This window comes from Podarcis gaigeae (genome assembly GCF_964106915.1).
Source record: "Podarcis gaigeae genome assembly, chromosome: 12".
Lineage (NCBI taxonomy): Eukaryota > Metazoa > Chordata > Lepidosauria > Squamata > Lacertidae > Podarcis > Podarcis gaigeae.
In genome coordinates this window covers 43,371,994-43,388,478 of record NC_139688.1, presented here as the reverse complement: position 1 = coordinate 43,388,478, position 16,485 = coordinate 43,371,994, and the positions used below count along the sequence as shown (strand labels likewise).

The following is a 16,485-nucleotide window of genomic DNA, read 5'->3' as shown; positions in this document are numbered from 1 at the left end:
AAATCTGCTTTGTTACCTCAGCCCACTTCACTTGTCACATGATTTATTCATCCACTGATATTCAACATTTGGGAACAGAAGGTCATAAATCTAAGCAACCCTACGTAGGAGTAAGCACTACAGGACGTACTGGGACTTACTTCTGAGTAAACACGTTGTATAGAATTGTGCTGTAAAGTCAGAGCAATTTATATTCTGGGTTTTTGTGTGTGTGTGTGTTTTTTAATCAATGAACACTAATAACATATTTGTAGTATTGATCAACAGTTTTCATACTACTGCGGAACGTCAGGAAAGTAAATGTGGGATCATTAATGACAATGTACATGACTAGCGAGTAAATTGCCCGGAAGGATGAAAAACACAATTGGTGAGTAATCATGCTCCTAACCACCTATAAACACACACACACACACACACACACACACACACACTGCTCTGCAATCCAAGGGCTCATCAACTGCATACAGGTTTAACTTCAGGAACACATGGTGCTACAGAACCATTCAGTCTGGGACAAAGCTCAGTTGGTACAGCATGAAACTCCTAATCTCAGGGTTGTGGGTTTGAGCCCCACACTGGGCAAAAGATTCCCGCATTGCAGGGGGCTGGACTAGATGACCCTTGTGGTCCCTTCCAATTCTATAATTCCAATGGGCTCAAAATATACCATATACAGAAGCTGATTCCATTCAATGGTCCCAGTATTGTGCTTGCTTGTTTGGGAAGCAATCCGTTTCTACAATAGCTGCATATGCCCACTATCGTCCACATGGACATTACGCTCTAGAAGTATAGCCCGCAATGAAACATTGCAGGTGGAGTGCTCTTGCTCATGGCTGTCTGGCTAGAAACCTGCTCATTTATAGGATGCCATTCCCCGCTCTGCCCCCCCCCCCCCGTTTCCCATTCTCCTCCCAACACACGTGTGCCTTCAACAGTCAGCAATCGATTGTCCCCAGGCAACTTAGTCCTCACTAGGCTGATTTGAGAGGGTTCCCCTCAATATTCCCCCCTCCTAAATATTGATGTGCACTTCTGCAAACCTAGGAGTTCCTGAATGCCTGCTGATACCCCCTACTTGTGAGTGGATCCTCAGTTGTGCACAAAACACATGGGTTGTGAAATTGAACCAAATGTTCTCAAGGGAGGACTGAAATTCTCAAACAGTTCAGGAAAACAGTTCAGAAAGAAAGAAATTCAAAGATATATCAGAAAATTTATTCTGAGCAATTCAGCTCAGCTCTAATTTATTTAAATTTATGCAGGTTGCGTGTAAGTGGAAGACAAACTTTAACATTCCAATAAGGGAGCTACACCAGCTACCGTACTCTTGGAGGCAGCACCCTGTGAAACCACCCTGGGGATAATTTTATTCCTAAAAGGCAGCTTAGAAATTTATTAAATACACAAGAATAAATAAATAAGATTCTCACAGAGACCAAACTCAGCTCTCCATGCCTTTCTCTTTCTCAGCCTTGTTCAAACTGCACTCTCTCTGTTTTGTCTCTTCCTCTGCAGACACCTTGCTCATCCCACCCCAGCTAGAGGGAGAATCTGGCTGAATCATCTCTTCTGACCATCTAGCCTTCTTAGCTCCCACAGAGACACATCATTGGAACATCACAAGCTATCAACACTCTTTTATCAGCTCTTAAGATGCTAGCCGGGTATTGCCTGGGGCAATCCACACCGATAGTCTTACTCACAGGAATCTGATAGCAAACCCAAGGTAGCAGTTGAAAGGATAATAGCACAGGTGAAAGTGGATTGATAGCATGCTAATAGAGACTTTAGGTCTGGCCTGAACTGTAGAGTTGCTCTGTTCAACAAATCCTCTGAATGCCTGGAACAGAGGCAGTACACATTTTCAGCATGAGATGGAGAAATCCTCACTTTGTGAATCATACTGACCCATTTGTTGTATATTGCCTTCAAATGAAAGTGACCAGCACTACCTATGTTACATACGGAGCGTTCAATGTTTTATGAAACGTTTTTATTTGAATGGTGTCTCTTTTTTTGTAAGGTGCCATGAGAAATTTCAAAAATAAGATGGTGAACAAATGAAACTATTATTATTATTATTATTATTACTTGCAAGATAAAAATAAACCATATGTATATTTAGTTAGAAGTTTCAGCTGTGCTTTAATGGGCTTACTCTTGAGTAAGCTTGCTTAAGACTGAAGTCTGAATCCTTCAGAACTATCTTATTTGATTGTTCATATGTCAGTGTTTCTGAAAAACCCATTCACACAGGAAAATGGGTGACGAAGCTAAGGACTTCTGTCAGGCTCATCATCAACACCCATCAGTTCTGCACAGAACACACCTTACATGGGGTTTGGGGTAGGTATACATCAGATCTAGCACTTGGGTCAAATTAACTCTGGACTCTTCCAGCTATATTATGATCCACACAAACAAATCATTGAGGAGGGGGAATCACCCCCAGTCTAGCCTCTGTTGGCTTGAGATTTTTTGTTTGTTTACTCAGTGGGACTAATGATGTATGTGTTGACAACTGTACTGCAATTCATGTGAACCACAGAAAATAAATAGCCAGTTTCTCTTGGCCCATAGAGGCCTAAGTCAACCTCAATCCCCACTTTTACTCCAACATGAATTTAGAAAACATGAAAGAAAGGTTAGTATAAAGTCAGAGGAAGTCAATTTAACTTTAACATTCCTTAGATGCACCAAAGGTCACACTTGTGTAGTTCAATTCAATTTTCTATGGATTCTTTTTAAGATGTATATGGGAGAGGCTTCATTGAGTTCCCAGCGTGAGGCAAAGAAAATGCAGACAATATGAATTGGCGCCATAATCTTGTTTGTTCTTGGAAAACTATTTTCTAAATGTGTAAGTAAACAACAAAGACCCTTAGAGGACCACATGGAATACAATCTATGATCTAATATAAATGTTTTGCTGAGCCCTAGCATAAAAAGAAAATTGTGCCTTGGGATTTCTTTACATAGCTGTAACACTTTCTTTTTTCTCTCCACTGGTGGTACTGGCATTTTAATATCCACCAGGCAAGTCTATAGGCTTATTAGAACCAAAACACTAATGATAAAGTTTTACAATAAAGAGATAAAAAGGGAAAGGAGATTATAAAACAAAGGACAAAACGGAGGAGAAAGATTATAATGCATGTGGTATAATACTGGAGGTGGAGAAGCAGTACCACAGGCATGTTTTAATATAATAGGACAAAGCTTTTCCAATAGATGCAGAATGACTTCAAATTTACTTTCAAACAACATTCCTGCTAGTTAATCTTTCAACCCTGTTCAACTGCTAACAGGATTTTAAAGCTCCAAAATAATCTTGAATATACGCTTATCTTTTTCTCCCAGGAAAAGCAACCAAGAATTAACAATGCACTCTAAAGTGGATTCAATTGGGCATGTTAAAGGTGCATCTTTTAATTTTTGAGTGCATTTGCTATCAACAGGCGACAGCGTGCTGTACGTGTACAATGAAAGAACAATATTCAATTACATCTTTGCCTTAAGCAGATCAGTAGGAATCTACTGACAATTTCAGCATATAAAACTAATTCCAACTGGAAAGCACAGTAGAGTCCTTTTATAAAATTGTGTTCTATAGATTCCAATAGATTCTGCATTGAATGCACCAGGTTGCTAATTATAAGGTGTCTTAAAAAGTCCCCCCAACATTTTGTAATAAAACGTATACCCTGACTCCGCAGAGGCAGAACGATGCGGAATGGCTTTATACAGTACTTTGGCTCTCTATGGCTGACAGTAATCACAGTGACTTTGTTCCAGGTTAACACCAGAACTTGAAATGAATGGAATGTAACTAACCTGCAACAAACATTTTCCATTGATTCAGTGTTACATAGTCATGACTAACTTCAGCTGAGTTGAGGCAATTAGCCTTTTTCCAGCATGGTGATCCGGTTTTCAGGAAGCACACGGGGAGGCAGCAGTGGAAACTAGTCCAAACTAGTCTCTTCACAGTCCAAATTAGTACGGGTGTTTCTGATGGCATGGAAGAATTTGTGTGATGGCACGCGAACAGCTTGCAGCCACAGCCAGCCATTCAAAGTACCTCATGTTTTGTGGTCCACAAACACCACTTGAATTTTATTGATCGTGATGGCCAGATGAAGAGCATACACAAAAAGGCCTCAACCATGAATAACGTTAAACAGATTTTTTTTCTTCGACATAAAGGATGATTAAAAAGCAGTATAAAGGAATATTACCTGATGTGGCTGTGAACTTGACCATCTGCTATACGAGGGAGCACCTGAAGTCTTGTTGGCTGTGGACTTCTTGGGGAAAAAAAGGAAAAACATAATTTTTATTACTACAACAACAATACTTTCTTATACCCTGCCCATCTGATTAGGTTGCCCCAGCAACTCTGGACGGCTTCCAACAGAATATAAAAAGACATAAAGGAACACCAGACATTAAAAAACTTCCCAATACAGCATGTCTATGAAAAGTCATATAATTGTTTAACTCTTGGATATTTGATGGCAGGGCATTCCACAGGGTGGGAACCTCTGATGAGAAGCCCCTCTGCCACTTCTCTTCTCGCAGTGAGGGAACCACCAGGAGGCCCTCGGAGCTGGATCTCAATGTCCGTGCTGATGCTTGATATAATTAAGCTTTCATAGATTTCCATAGAGCTCCATGCCCTTACCACAGCAAAAAGACTGATACTGATGAACTGGAAAAATAAAAACGCGGCTCCCTTCTACGATTGGATTGAAGACTTATACAAACATGCAACATATGGACAACGTGCATATAAACGCAGACTTGCCGTGGAAAAATTCAATGATATTTGGAATCCATTCTTACAAATGCTGTAATAGGTTAAGATCTGGTGAAATACAATAACAACTTTGTAAAGTAAATAATAATAAAAAAAGCTTTCATCGAATTCTTTAATTTCACCACTGTTCTAGGCTAATATAAATCTACAGTTATTGGATCACAGCACACAGTGGATCAAGGCAATATTGTCAAAGCGCTTGTGAAGAGAGGGGTAACCCGTGGGCCTCAACAATATGGAAGCAGCACTCTTGCATAGTCAAGTGCTGTCCTCCTATAACCGAAATATTGTCTTCCATTTATCAGAGACACTAGTTTTGGTTTTGCATTACAGTGGTACCTCGGGTTACATACGCTTCAGGTTACAGACTCCGCTAACCCAGAAATAGTACCTTGGGTTAAGAACTTTGCTTCAGGGTGAGAACAGAAATCGTGCTTCGGCGGCGCAACAGCAGCTGGAGGCCCCATTAACTAAAGTGGTGCTTCAGGTTAAGAACAGTTTCAGGTTAGGAACAGACCTCCGGAACGAATTAAGTACTTAACCCGAGGTACCACTGCATTCCCTTGCTTGAAGTGGATTCTGAAGATAGGTCTGTTGGTGTGGGGGGTAAATGGTAGGGCAGGAATAGACCACTTCACTGAATCTACATGCTCTGTACCTTTTTATAGATGATCAAAACACAAGTGACAGTTTTAATCCACCAAGAGTAAGATTAAGCCATGGATATTTGGAAGATGACACTATGGCCTGTTTTCAGTTTACACAGAGAGGTGCCTGGTATGCTGGTTGGAAGAGGGAACGAAAGACTCAATAAGTGGGAGCAATGTTATTAAAGGAATAGAAAATTCTACCAACATGAAATAGGGATGGCTGAATCGGTCAGTTTCAGTCCTCCGTTTCTCCTTTTCCCCAATCTTAAATTTGGTTCTCCACATTTCCACATGAGTTGGCAATGTTTTTTATTAATTTAAAAACTCCTCATGAAAATTCACCAGTATTTATACAAATACCGTATAGACATTTCTGTAAAGTTATTGACCTAATTTAATGCCAATGTTTGCATCCACACTTTACCCTAATATGTGCATTTGTAGACACATCACTTAGCTAAAGAACTGCACTGCAAAATCTGGAGAATTTCAAAGGATTGCTGTGTTTTGGTTCACATACTGTTATGAAACATATGAGTAAGGTAGGTTTGCCTTTAAATGTGAATTGAGTTTCTCCCCCATCCATAACTAGGAAGCAGGTATAGAACTTGCTTACGAGGTTACCTTATTTCCAGATAAACTGTCTGCCCCACAGCCATTCAGGAATAAAACCAAAGTGTAGCCCAGATACAGAGATGCTTCTTAAATCTCATTACACATTGACTGAAACACATATGAAGGAGTAGGGCGAGAAAAATCCTTGCTCTGAGGCCCTTTTATTGGGGCCATATTTGCACCGTCTATTTAAAGCACAATGATATGATACTACTTCAAACAGTCACGGCTTCCCGATGCTGAAAGTTGTTAGGGAACTCCTGTTCCCTCAACAGAGCTACAATTTCCAGAGTGGTTTAACAATCAATCCTTCTTCCCAGGGAACTCTGGGAATTGTCGTTCTGTGAGGGGAATAGAGCTCTCCAGTTGACACTGCAAAAAGCAGCAATGTATTTCAGAAAGAAGACACATTAATCCACCTGTAATAACCTGTTTTCTTGTTGCTATTTTTCCTGAAATTTAAAAAGGCACACATACGCTTCATTCCATTTTATACCAAGGCTCCATTATATACTGTCTTTTATAAGCACTAAAGGCCTTGAAGCCACTATTAGTGTAAAATACTGCTGTATTACGGAATTATTAATATGGCAACTGCCTCCCTTTAATCCAAATTACTTTAATTAAAAAGATAAAAATTTAAAAAGCTCCAGACAGCTCCTTACTAATGAAACCATCAGAATACAAAAGAATGTTTAAACAGTGAGCTGGATGGTTGGGAAAAAAGTAGATTGCTTCAGAGATTGTTTTAAGAAAATACTGCGGTGTGTAGAAAAAAATGTAACTTCCAGAAAAGCAGGAACAAAGGATAGAGAATTCAAGTAACCTACTCCCAACAGAACACATTTTGAAAAAAATCTTCTAGTAACACTTCATATTTTTATTTCCCCCCCTATTTAGAGTGCATTGGTAGCATCAAAGCACAATCTTGTTGAATGTTTTGAGGAAATGTAGATTCCAGGTAAATGCAAACAATAATAAGTTCATATTTCTTTCTGACTATGATTTGGTTACCTAACTTATGGTGCGATCTGATACAAGGTTTACTGAGAAGTAAGTCCCATTGACTTCAGCGGGGCTCACTTCCTGGTAAGGAGATAACACCCAAAATTTCTCAACAGTTAGTGAATTTATTTTACTCTGTTCTATACTAAGAACTGTGATCAATGAGTTTCCTTTTCTCTTAATCTGTGGTTTTGTTTAAGGGCTGTGTGGCGTTCTTCCTTTTGGTTCCCAAATAATATTTGAAACAAACAAACAATCAAGAACAATATCATAATAGAATGGATTTAGTTCCAAGACTGTTCTTGATTGTTTGTTTGTTTCAAATTTTGCTTGTTGTTAGCGTGAGTTTCTTGAGGTTTAATTTTTCAGTGTTCTACTTACTCCTCAAGAAACTCACGCTAACAACAAGCAAAATAGGATGAGATTGAGTTGTTTCTCCTATGCATTGGAAGGGTATGCTGGTTAGCCGCACCCCTTGCCACCTGAAGGTGACTTGTGGAAGTCAGTTGGTGGTTCACCACACCTCAACCAGTGTGATGTATCATCAGAGTATGCAGAACCCCAGCAGAGTCCTCAGAGAATTCCTACTCCCAGCAAATGGCTTCTTCCAGAGTCCCTGGTTAACGGAAAAACTTCCCTCCCGCACAGTTAAACATAAAAAGGTGTTTATTGTCTCCAGACTCAAGACAAAGCTAATCGCTGCTATATATTATAGACCAAGGGAACATGGGTGGCGCTGTGGTCTAAACCCCAGAGCCTCTTGGCTTTGCTGATTGGAAGGTCGATGGTTCGAATCCACATGACAAGGTGAGCTCCCATTGCTCTGTCCCAGCTTCTGCCAACCTAGCAGTTCGAAAGCATACCAGTGCAAGTAGATAAGTACTGCTGTGGCGGGAAGGTAAACGGAATTTCCGTGCGCTCTGGTTTCCCTCACAGCATCCTATTGCACCAGAAGTGGTTTAGTCCTGCTGGCCACATGACCTGGAAAGCTGTCTGTGGAAAAACGCTGGCTCCCTTGGTCTGAAAGCGGAGATGAGCACCTTAACCCCATAGTCACCTTTGACTGGACTTAACCGTCCAGGGGTCCATTACCATTACCTTTTACTATAGACCTTTATTCCGGTCTTCAAAGTACAGATACATATGTACAGAGAGAACTACTAACACTATCAGTGCGCTAGCTAACTCTGCTGTGTAAACAACAACAACTCACAGTCTCTTCCCTAACTCTCACAGATTCAGAGTCACATCCTGACAACAAACAGTACGGCATCAGAACATGCAAGAAGACCAAATGAAAGCAATGCCCTAGAAACTATTATACCCATCTCTATATTCCTGAACCAATGGGAGAGTGAATGACTCAACAAGTCATACACTCAACCTCTCTGGGGTTGCTATGGTAACCCAGTGTACCCAGCCCCCTTATTTCAGAACACAGTGGATGTGCTCCTCAAGACATGAGGCCAAGCACTGTGTCATTTAAACCACTGTTCACATTGCACCATCATGGCATGCTCAGCAACTACTACTGTGATTTGACCAATGTATGAAGAAGCTTAGCATGCATACATTGGTACACATCTATTTCAGACTTATCTGTTGTATATAAAGTATTGAAGAGAGGTTAAAAGGAAAAGGTACTATTGTGGGCAGTAATATCAAAGATAACTTTCGTTTTACAGGAATCAGTGCAACAAGAAAAGGCCGGAACAGATACGGATATGCCAGTCATTTTTTAAAAAATCCATTCATTATACTTATTCCATCAAAATTCATCAGTTCAGAGTCTCTATGGAACTGCGGGGATGAGCTTTGATGGTCTGAGTATAATGAATGGATTTATGGGAGTATAGCATCTCATTGGCAATGAATATCTACAGATATGTTATATATCTGTTGAATTTTTTTACCAGCAAATAACCATTGAGATGTTCAAATCATTTATTACTGATGGGATAAAGGGGGGGGGGGGAGGAAAAAGGAGAAAAAAAATCATTAGACAGGTTGAATTCCTGTCAAGATTTATTGATTAGCATTTTCAGACTTCTGTTCTTTCCTTTCCTTTTTAAGGTATTACATTTTATTTGAAAGCAAGATTATTTAGTACACCATTTTTATTCAAAGCAAAATAGAAAATGAGACAGGAAGTTATAGTGGATGGTCATATTTGTGGATCTTGCATTTCATAAAATAAAACAAAGCTATTGCTATCAGCAGGGAAAGCCCAGGTGGTAGAGCATCTGTTTATCCAATCACAATGCCTCAGGTTCAGTCCCTGGCTAGAAGTCTGGAGAGTCCCTCTCAGTCAACAAAGACGATACTGAACTAGACATTTAAGATGGAGGAGATATTAGTCCTATCTCATTTGAACTTCCCAAACCAATAAGCAAACTGAAACTGAGGTATCCTTTGACATTCATGCTTCTTCAAATTTTCTGATGCAATTTTCCTACCCAAAAATGTTCACAAAAACACATATATTAGTGAATATAAAGTCCCAAAACGACTTTATACTAGGGGTAGTTAACGGTACTTCCAAAACCTAGGTAAAATTGTGTGGAAGAATTGGTGGAAATGTGCTTTAAAATGCATATACGTTTCCATGAAGATTTTTTTTGGGGGGGTGTATATGCGGTGTGGATATGGGGTGAACTGCACATTAGGTTGGGGGCAGGAACTGACAAATTCATCCATTTCTACTAGATTGGCAAATGATTTGATATGAGGACTGATTTGGTATAAGGCAACTTCCTGTATTTCAATGAAATTAATTCTAGATCACGTCTGAGTGGCTAAAGGTCAATGATGAAATGTATTTTAGGGTTGAGTAGACAATCTTCTACACTGCCACACTGTCACAACTGGCTACATGAGCCTCTGCAATGATCACATTACAACAATTCTAATGGGTTCTCGTTAAACAGGTAAACGAAGAAGCATCCATGAGATAAGTTCACAGTTAAGAAATAATATGCATGTTTCCTCAGAAGTAATTCAGCAGGACTTACTTCAGAGTAGACCTGGATAGGATTGCAAGTGACTAACTCCCATCAGTTTCAATGCCACCTATTTTTGCTGATTGTTCCTCAGAGCCGCATGGCCAGTACACTTGCTTATATGGCCACAACTTTTCCCATCTGCCTTACAAGCTACAAATATAAATAGAGCCTCATATAAAATAAGATGGCAAAACAGTGATAGCCCTACTCTGGAGCATAAGACCAGAACCAACGGATTCAAGTTACAAGAAAGGAGATTCCAACTAAACATCAAGAAGAACTTTCTGACAGTATGAGCTGTTCGACGGTGGAGTAGACTCCCTCAGGAGGTTGTGGACTCTCCTTCAGTGCATATTTTAAAGCAGAGCTTGGGTAGCCATCTGACACGGATGCTTTAGTTGAGATTTCTGCATTGCGGGGGTTTTGACTAGATGACCCTCCAAATCTGCAACTTTACGATTCTAGGATTCCAAATCTACAATTTTATGATTCTAGGATTCCAACTGATTTTTTTTTCAGGACAGCTACACTATCCAGTTTCATTGGGCAGCCTAAAAATTATACATAATACAATTCACTCTGTTTCGTGGCATTCAATTAATCTGAACAACAACCTGCAAAATGATTTTAACATCAGGTCAATGGCCCATCTAGTCCAACATTCTGTTCTCACAGTTGCTGACCAGGTGCCCATGAGAAACCGGCAAACAGGATTTGAACACAACAGCACCCTTGTCCCTGTGGTTTCCAGCAACTGGTAATTTTTAATTTACAGACCAGACCACCCACCCCCACCCCCACCCTGATGCAAAAAGGCAAGGTGCACTTAGTAGCTGCAACTTAATATTCAACAGACTTCTCACATTCTGCTCTTTTCTTGCAATTTTAACACTATATAAACAGCCCAAGGAACCTGTGGAATAGCAGGGTATAAACTGAGACATTAAATACATTAGAAATGGAAGCTTTGTTTCACTGCCAAATATTTTTTGGGCACAATCTGCTGACCTTTCCTCTCATTCAGACGCCATTCAAAGGAATGGAAGCTCCTTGGTAGACTAAGTCCTGGATTCCTTTGCTGAAAGGTTCACTCCTTCTATAGCTCATTCTTATTCTCTCCAAAGCCCGTCAAAGAATCTAAATCATGACATGGGGAAAGGTTAGACAGGCATTCAAATTTGTCTGTCACTGCAGGAGAAGTGATGCAATGTAGGGACTGCAGCAGCAATAACAGTGAAAATCTATCATTCTTACTTCTTCAAGCACCCCTCCCTGCAATACGACAGAAATGCATCTCAGCAGTAAATTCTTCTAAGAGCCCCTTAAATCTATCATGCTAATTGCAAATGTGGAGTAGCCATTTGTCTTGTCCTAGAAGTATCGTAAGACGCAGATTTGTGCTTTGAAAAGTTTCAAGGAAGAATCCCTAGGCGGCTCATAGCACAAAACTCTATAGACAATAGCGACACTGCACTGGAATAATCTTTCCGATAGGACACTGCAGAGCAGTTTAGGGTTTTAAAAAAAGAATTAAAGTGAGGAAGATTGGTAGCCACCAAGAGCATGTTCCTGCCCTGTGTATATGCAGACAAAAATATGTTTGTTTCATATGACCATTGCGTTTTAGATTCAGGGACAAAATTCCTATCAAACAGTATTTTTGTGACGAGTAATCTGTTGCTGTTTTTCCAACAATAACAGCAAAACGCACCAGTCTGCACAAAGTGTGAGGTGCAAAAAATATTCACAATGCACAGTAACCATTTCAGATTACGGTAGTTCCAAAAATATGATGAAAGGCTGCCCTCTTCAGCCAAAAGTTGGGAAAAAAGGTGCCAAGAGGGTGTAAATGTCCTTTAGAGCAAACATTTTGGGAAAACCTTACTAAATAGTCTATATTCCACTGTACTGTACAACAGTTAATTCCGCTGAAGTAGGAAATACATGCATTCAGTAATGTGTGTGTAGTAATCTATATTTATACACAAGAAGTAGGGAAGCTGGTATACAGCAGAAATGGCTTAGGATGCTGGCTAATAAGGATGTAAGACAGCATCAATTTCCATTCTGCCCTGTATTTTATTTTGCATGCGGTTTTTCTATATATCCTCTTTAATAACCACCATGGATTACCTTTTGGTTTTTGTGTGAGGGTAAACTTAGATACTTGGGAGACTCAGGTAGAATTTGAACAAATAAGAAAGGTTTGTTTTACAACACGAAGTTGATAAAACAAAGACTGTGTCAGGAAATATAAAATTCTTTCAGGAAACAGTTATTTATACTGAATATAGTAGATGTTACAGGCTTCTAAACAAGCTTAGTTGCTTACGCTTCAGTTAGATGTTACAGGTTTCTAGACTAGATGGTAAACACTTAGCTCATTTGGACTTATTTTGGTTCAGTTCTTTAATTTAGTTGTTGTATAGGTTTTATACAGCTTGATGCTTTTGTTCTTAAACAAGCTCAATGCACAGCTTAATACTTTGGTTCCTAACCAAGGTGGTTATTTTCCATCAGTTACCTAACCTTTCAATAATCACACTCCTGAGGTACTTCTAGCAGTGTAACAAACCAGGGGGTCCCCACACCCCTCTTAACTGGTTTGAAATTCTTCTTTTTCTGAAAGATCTCTCAGTTCCTGACTGAAATGAGACCTAAGTAGACTGTAACCTCACAGCTTCTACTTCTCCCGCTCAAACTCAGCCTCCCAGTTAACTCCTGTCAGAATACTCTCCCATGACACTGAACACTGTCTTCCAATCTAAGCTCAGAGACTCCTTTCTCTAGCTGCAGGTATTTTCCTCAGAGTGGGTGTTGTACACAGACCAGAACCAACTCACCCCCTTCAACTCTCTGAACCCTCTCTCAGAAACTGCTCCTTTTATTTTCCCTCCCAAAGTTGAGGCTCCACCCCGCCTCCAGCTAGAACTCTTGATAGCCAATCAGAGAGCAGCTCCAGCACTCTGGCAGAATAGTAGCCAATCAGAGAGCAGCTCCAGCATTCTGAGACGCTGCATCACCCGACTCAGCTCTAGCTCAGGTGTCCATCACACCTACATTTGTACTCAGTTGTTCAAAGAGGACCGGGTTCCCTGCCACGTAAAAAAATGTTTGAGCCCACAAGTAACCCCTCTCAGCCCATTGAGCAGTCATGGGGTATGCTTGTAAGGGAATTAGTAGTGAAGACATTGGGGAAAGCCTAGATAGCCCTTCTTTTCCATACCATTAAAGTGGCCCAGACATAGTGATTTTGTATGTTCATTATTAATATGCTGTGTTTTTGATGATTGAAAGGGCAGTGTCGAAAGAGGGCCTTGATTCAACATTTTTTCTCTTCCACAGTTATCCAATTCTTTTTCGCTCAATCTAATGGCAAAATGTAAATACTTCATTACATAATTGTTATGTCATTGCACACCATTCATTTCAATGCAAAGGAAACCCATGCAAATTGGGAAATAAGGCATTTATTGATTTCTCTTCTAGACATGGACAAATAAGCAAACAACAACAATTTCTGCTCCCCTTTCTGTGTTGTTGTTGTTGTTTTTTTGGGGGGGTGGAATTCTCTGACATCTCTACTGGCTAAGAAGCACAAATTTCTTCGTTCAAATCTTGTCCCTGCCATTAGCTCCCTAGGTGGTCTCAGACCAGCCACTGTCTCTGAACCTCAGGCCTCATCTGCAATAAGGGCAATAATAATACTGACTTTTATTGTGGGATTGTTGTAAGGATGGCAGGACAATAATGAATGTGAAGTGCTTTGAACACCATTTTGTTTGCTTGCTTGCTTGCTTGCTTGTTATCCAAACTGTCCTCCCAAAGGGGTCCAGGGCATAAACAACAAGCCAAAAAAATAAATAAAAACATACTGAAAACAATTAGAATACAAACCTCAACTTTAAAAGGCTTGCTGAAAGAGTAGCTGCCAAAAAGACAACAGAGACAGTGACTGATTCATTGCTGCTTATTTAGTACGATGACTTATTTAATTGCTTTTTAAAAATGTTTATTAAAAAGCAATCGGTGTGGTTTTTTTAACTGTATCTCTTTTTAATTTATGTTGTGAGCTGCCATGGGTCCTGCACTGGGAGAAAGCAGGATATAAGTGTGTGTGTGTGTGTGTGTGTGTGTGTGTGTAGAAATCAAATGTTAAGCATTATTAAGCATAAGTGATGCATTAAAGTCAGGAGTAGGAACTGTGTTGACCCTCAGTTGTTCTTTGATTGCAATTCCCATAATTCCATGCTGGCTGGGGTCAATGAGAGCTGGAGTCCCCATAGCTGAAGCGACACAGATTCCTCATACCTTTATTAAAGGATGCCTGGTTAAGTTACTTCCCTTCTAAATACTCTACGTGAATATTAGTGGGACAGCTAACCATGTGCTGAAATGCAGAGCTGCAATTAATGGAGTTGTTTCAGTCTCTAGTGTTTACTTAAACTGTCATATATCTAAGTGCTCTGAACAATCACGTGAATTTTCAGTAATTGGCTCTTATCATATTTGAATTTGTAACAACTATGATCAGCCTCATTTATTTGAAGCAAAATTGTCATTCTGGGATTTTACAGCTGTTTCTAAAAAAACCTAAAATGACAATTAAATTATTATTCACTTTACATCTATCATGCATTGCCAACATCTATTTATCGCAACAGAACCAGGGGTAGAAGTCAAGCTAAATACAGGCTTCTCTATGAAGTAAATCTGATGCTGCGACGTCTAGTATATAATTCACATATTTCAATGACAAAAATATCTTAACAAGCTGACTATAACTTCTCATTTCAACTTCAGATGATAGAAAAGAAATTTTAATTAAAACAGAATAGAATGGACACTAGGGACATGTTGTTTGAATGGTCTGGACCTTTTTTAGTGATCAGGGTGGAATAAGCACTGCAATTTTCTTTTGCAAATATACACCATGCCTTCATCTGAAAAGTATTTTTTAGTCAATTGTGGGTTGTTGATTTCTGTAAGTCCACCCCCCGTGTCTCCCCCCCCCCGTGTACTCCAGGATTGTACAAGGTGCATAAAAGGTAAAGGTAAAGGGACCCCTGAACATTAGGTTCAGTCGTGGCCGACTCTGGGGTTGCGGCGCTCATCTCGCTTTATTGGCCGAGGGAGCCGGCATACAGCTTCCGGGTCATGTGGCCGGCATGGCTAAGCCGCTTCTGGCGAACCAGAGCAGCGCACGGAAACGCTATTTACCTTTCCGCTGGAGCGGTACCTATTTATCTACTTGCACTTTGACGTGCTTTCGAACTGCTAGGTTGGCAGGAGCAGGGACTGAACAACGGGAGCTCACCCCGTTGCGGGGATTCGAACTGCCGACCTTCTGATCGGCAAGTTCTAGGCTCTGTGGTTTAACCCACAGTGCCACCTGCGTCCCACTAAAAGGTGCATAGCCCTCCAGATTTTGATGGACTCCATCTCTTATTCGTCCCAGCCAGTATAGCCAATGGTCAGAGATGAAGGGAGTTGCAGTCCAGCAATGCTGGGGACGGGGAAACACAGATCTCCCAATCCCTACTATACTCAGGTCTACAGTTCTTCCAATCCAGTATAACATTCACTGCTGTAGTGTGCTGCATGCACAGTGTACAGACACGAATCCATTCATTAAAATGAGAACAGATCAGTATACACCACCAGGTAAGAGGCATGCAAATCAGCTTGTGTTTCCTACACCAATATACCGTATTTTTCGCTCTATAAGACACACCAGACCACAAGACCTACCTAGTTTTTGGAGGAGGAAAACAAGAAAAAAAAAATCTGAATCTCAGAATCCAGAACAGCAAGAGGGATCGCTGCGCAGTGAAAGCAGCGATCCCTCTTGCTTTTTCTGGCTTCTGGGATAGCTGTGCAGCCTGCATTCACCCCATAAGGCACACACACATTTCCCCTTACTTTTTAGGAGGGGAAAAGTGAGTCTTATAGAGCAAAAAATATGGTAATTGGAACACTTTTTGCAAGGCAGGGTGGGGTACTGTGGAGGATTAGTGCCTATAAGAAACTGATGGATTGCACATTTATATCTCTGATACAAACTTCCTGATTCTGCTTGTTCATTTCTTTGCTTGCTAGAACTTTAGTTGGGACCAGATGCAAAATGCTGGTTCAAGGGGCACAAAAGAAGGGTGTCCATGGGCAGATTAAGGGTGTGCAGGAGCAGAGCATGGATCCGAAATCCCCGCCCCCTCCAAAATCCCCTGACATGCACCCAAACCTGGAAGAAAACTATGCCCACCCCAGGAAGAAGAAGAAGAGTTTGGATTTGATCTCCCGCTTTATCACTACCCAAAGGAGTCTCAAAGCAGCTAACATTCTCCTTTCTCTTCCTCCCCCACAACAAACACTCAAATAACTCAGAGAT

The 16,485-nt window shown here is 40.4% G+C and overlaps 1 protein-coding gene across 6 annotated transcripts in view; it reads right to left on the bottom strand.

Moving 5' to 3' along the window:
- RBMS3 (RNA binding motif single stranded interacting protein 3) overlaps positions 1–16,485 on the bottom strand; it is a gene marked incomplete at its 3' end in the record, with an annotated part of 741,806 nt that overhangs the window by 633,805 nt on the left and 91,516 nt on the right. For 3 of the 6 annotated variants that reach the window (XM_083705905.1, XM_083705904.1, XM_083705901.1), the window contains exon 2: positions 4,245–4,313. In XM_083705905.1, the coding sequence (XP_083562031.1) occupies positions 4,245–4,313 (69 nt within the window). Of the gene's footprint in view, positions 1–4,244; positions 4,314–11,105; positions 11,235–12,932; positions 12,951–16,485 lie in introns of those variants that run through there. The other 3 variants (XM_083705906.1, XM_083705907.1, XM_083705903.1) reach the window with 3 other exon arrangements.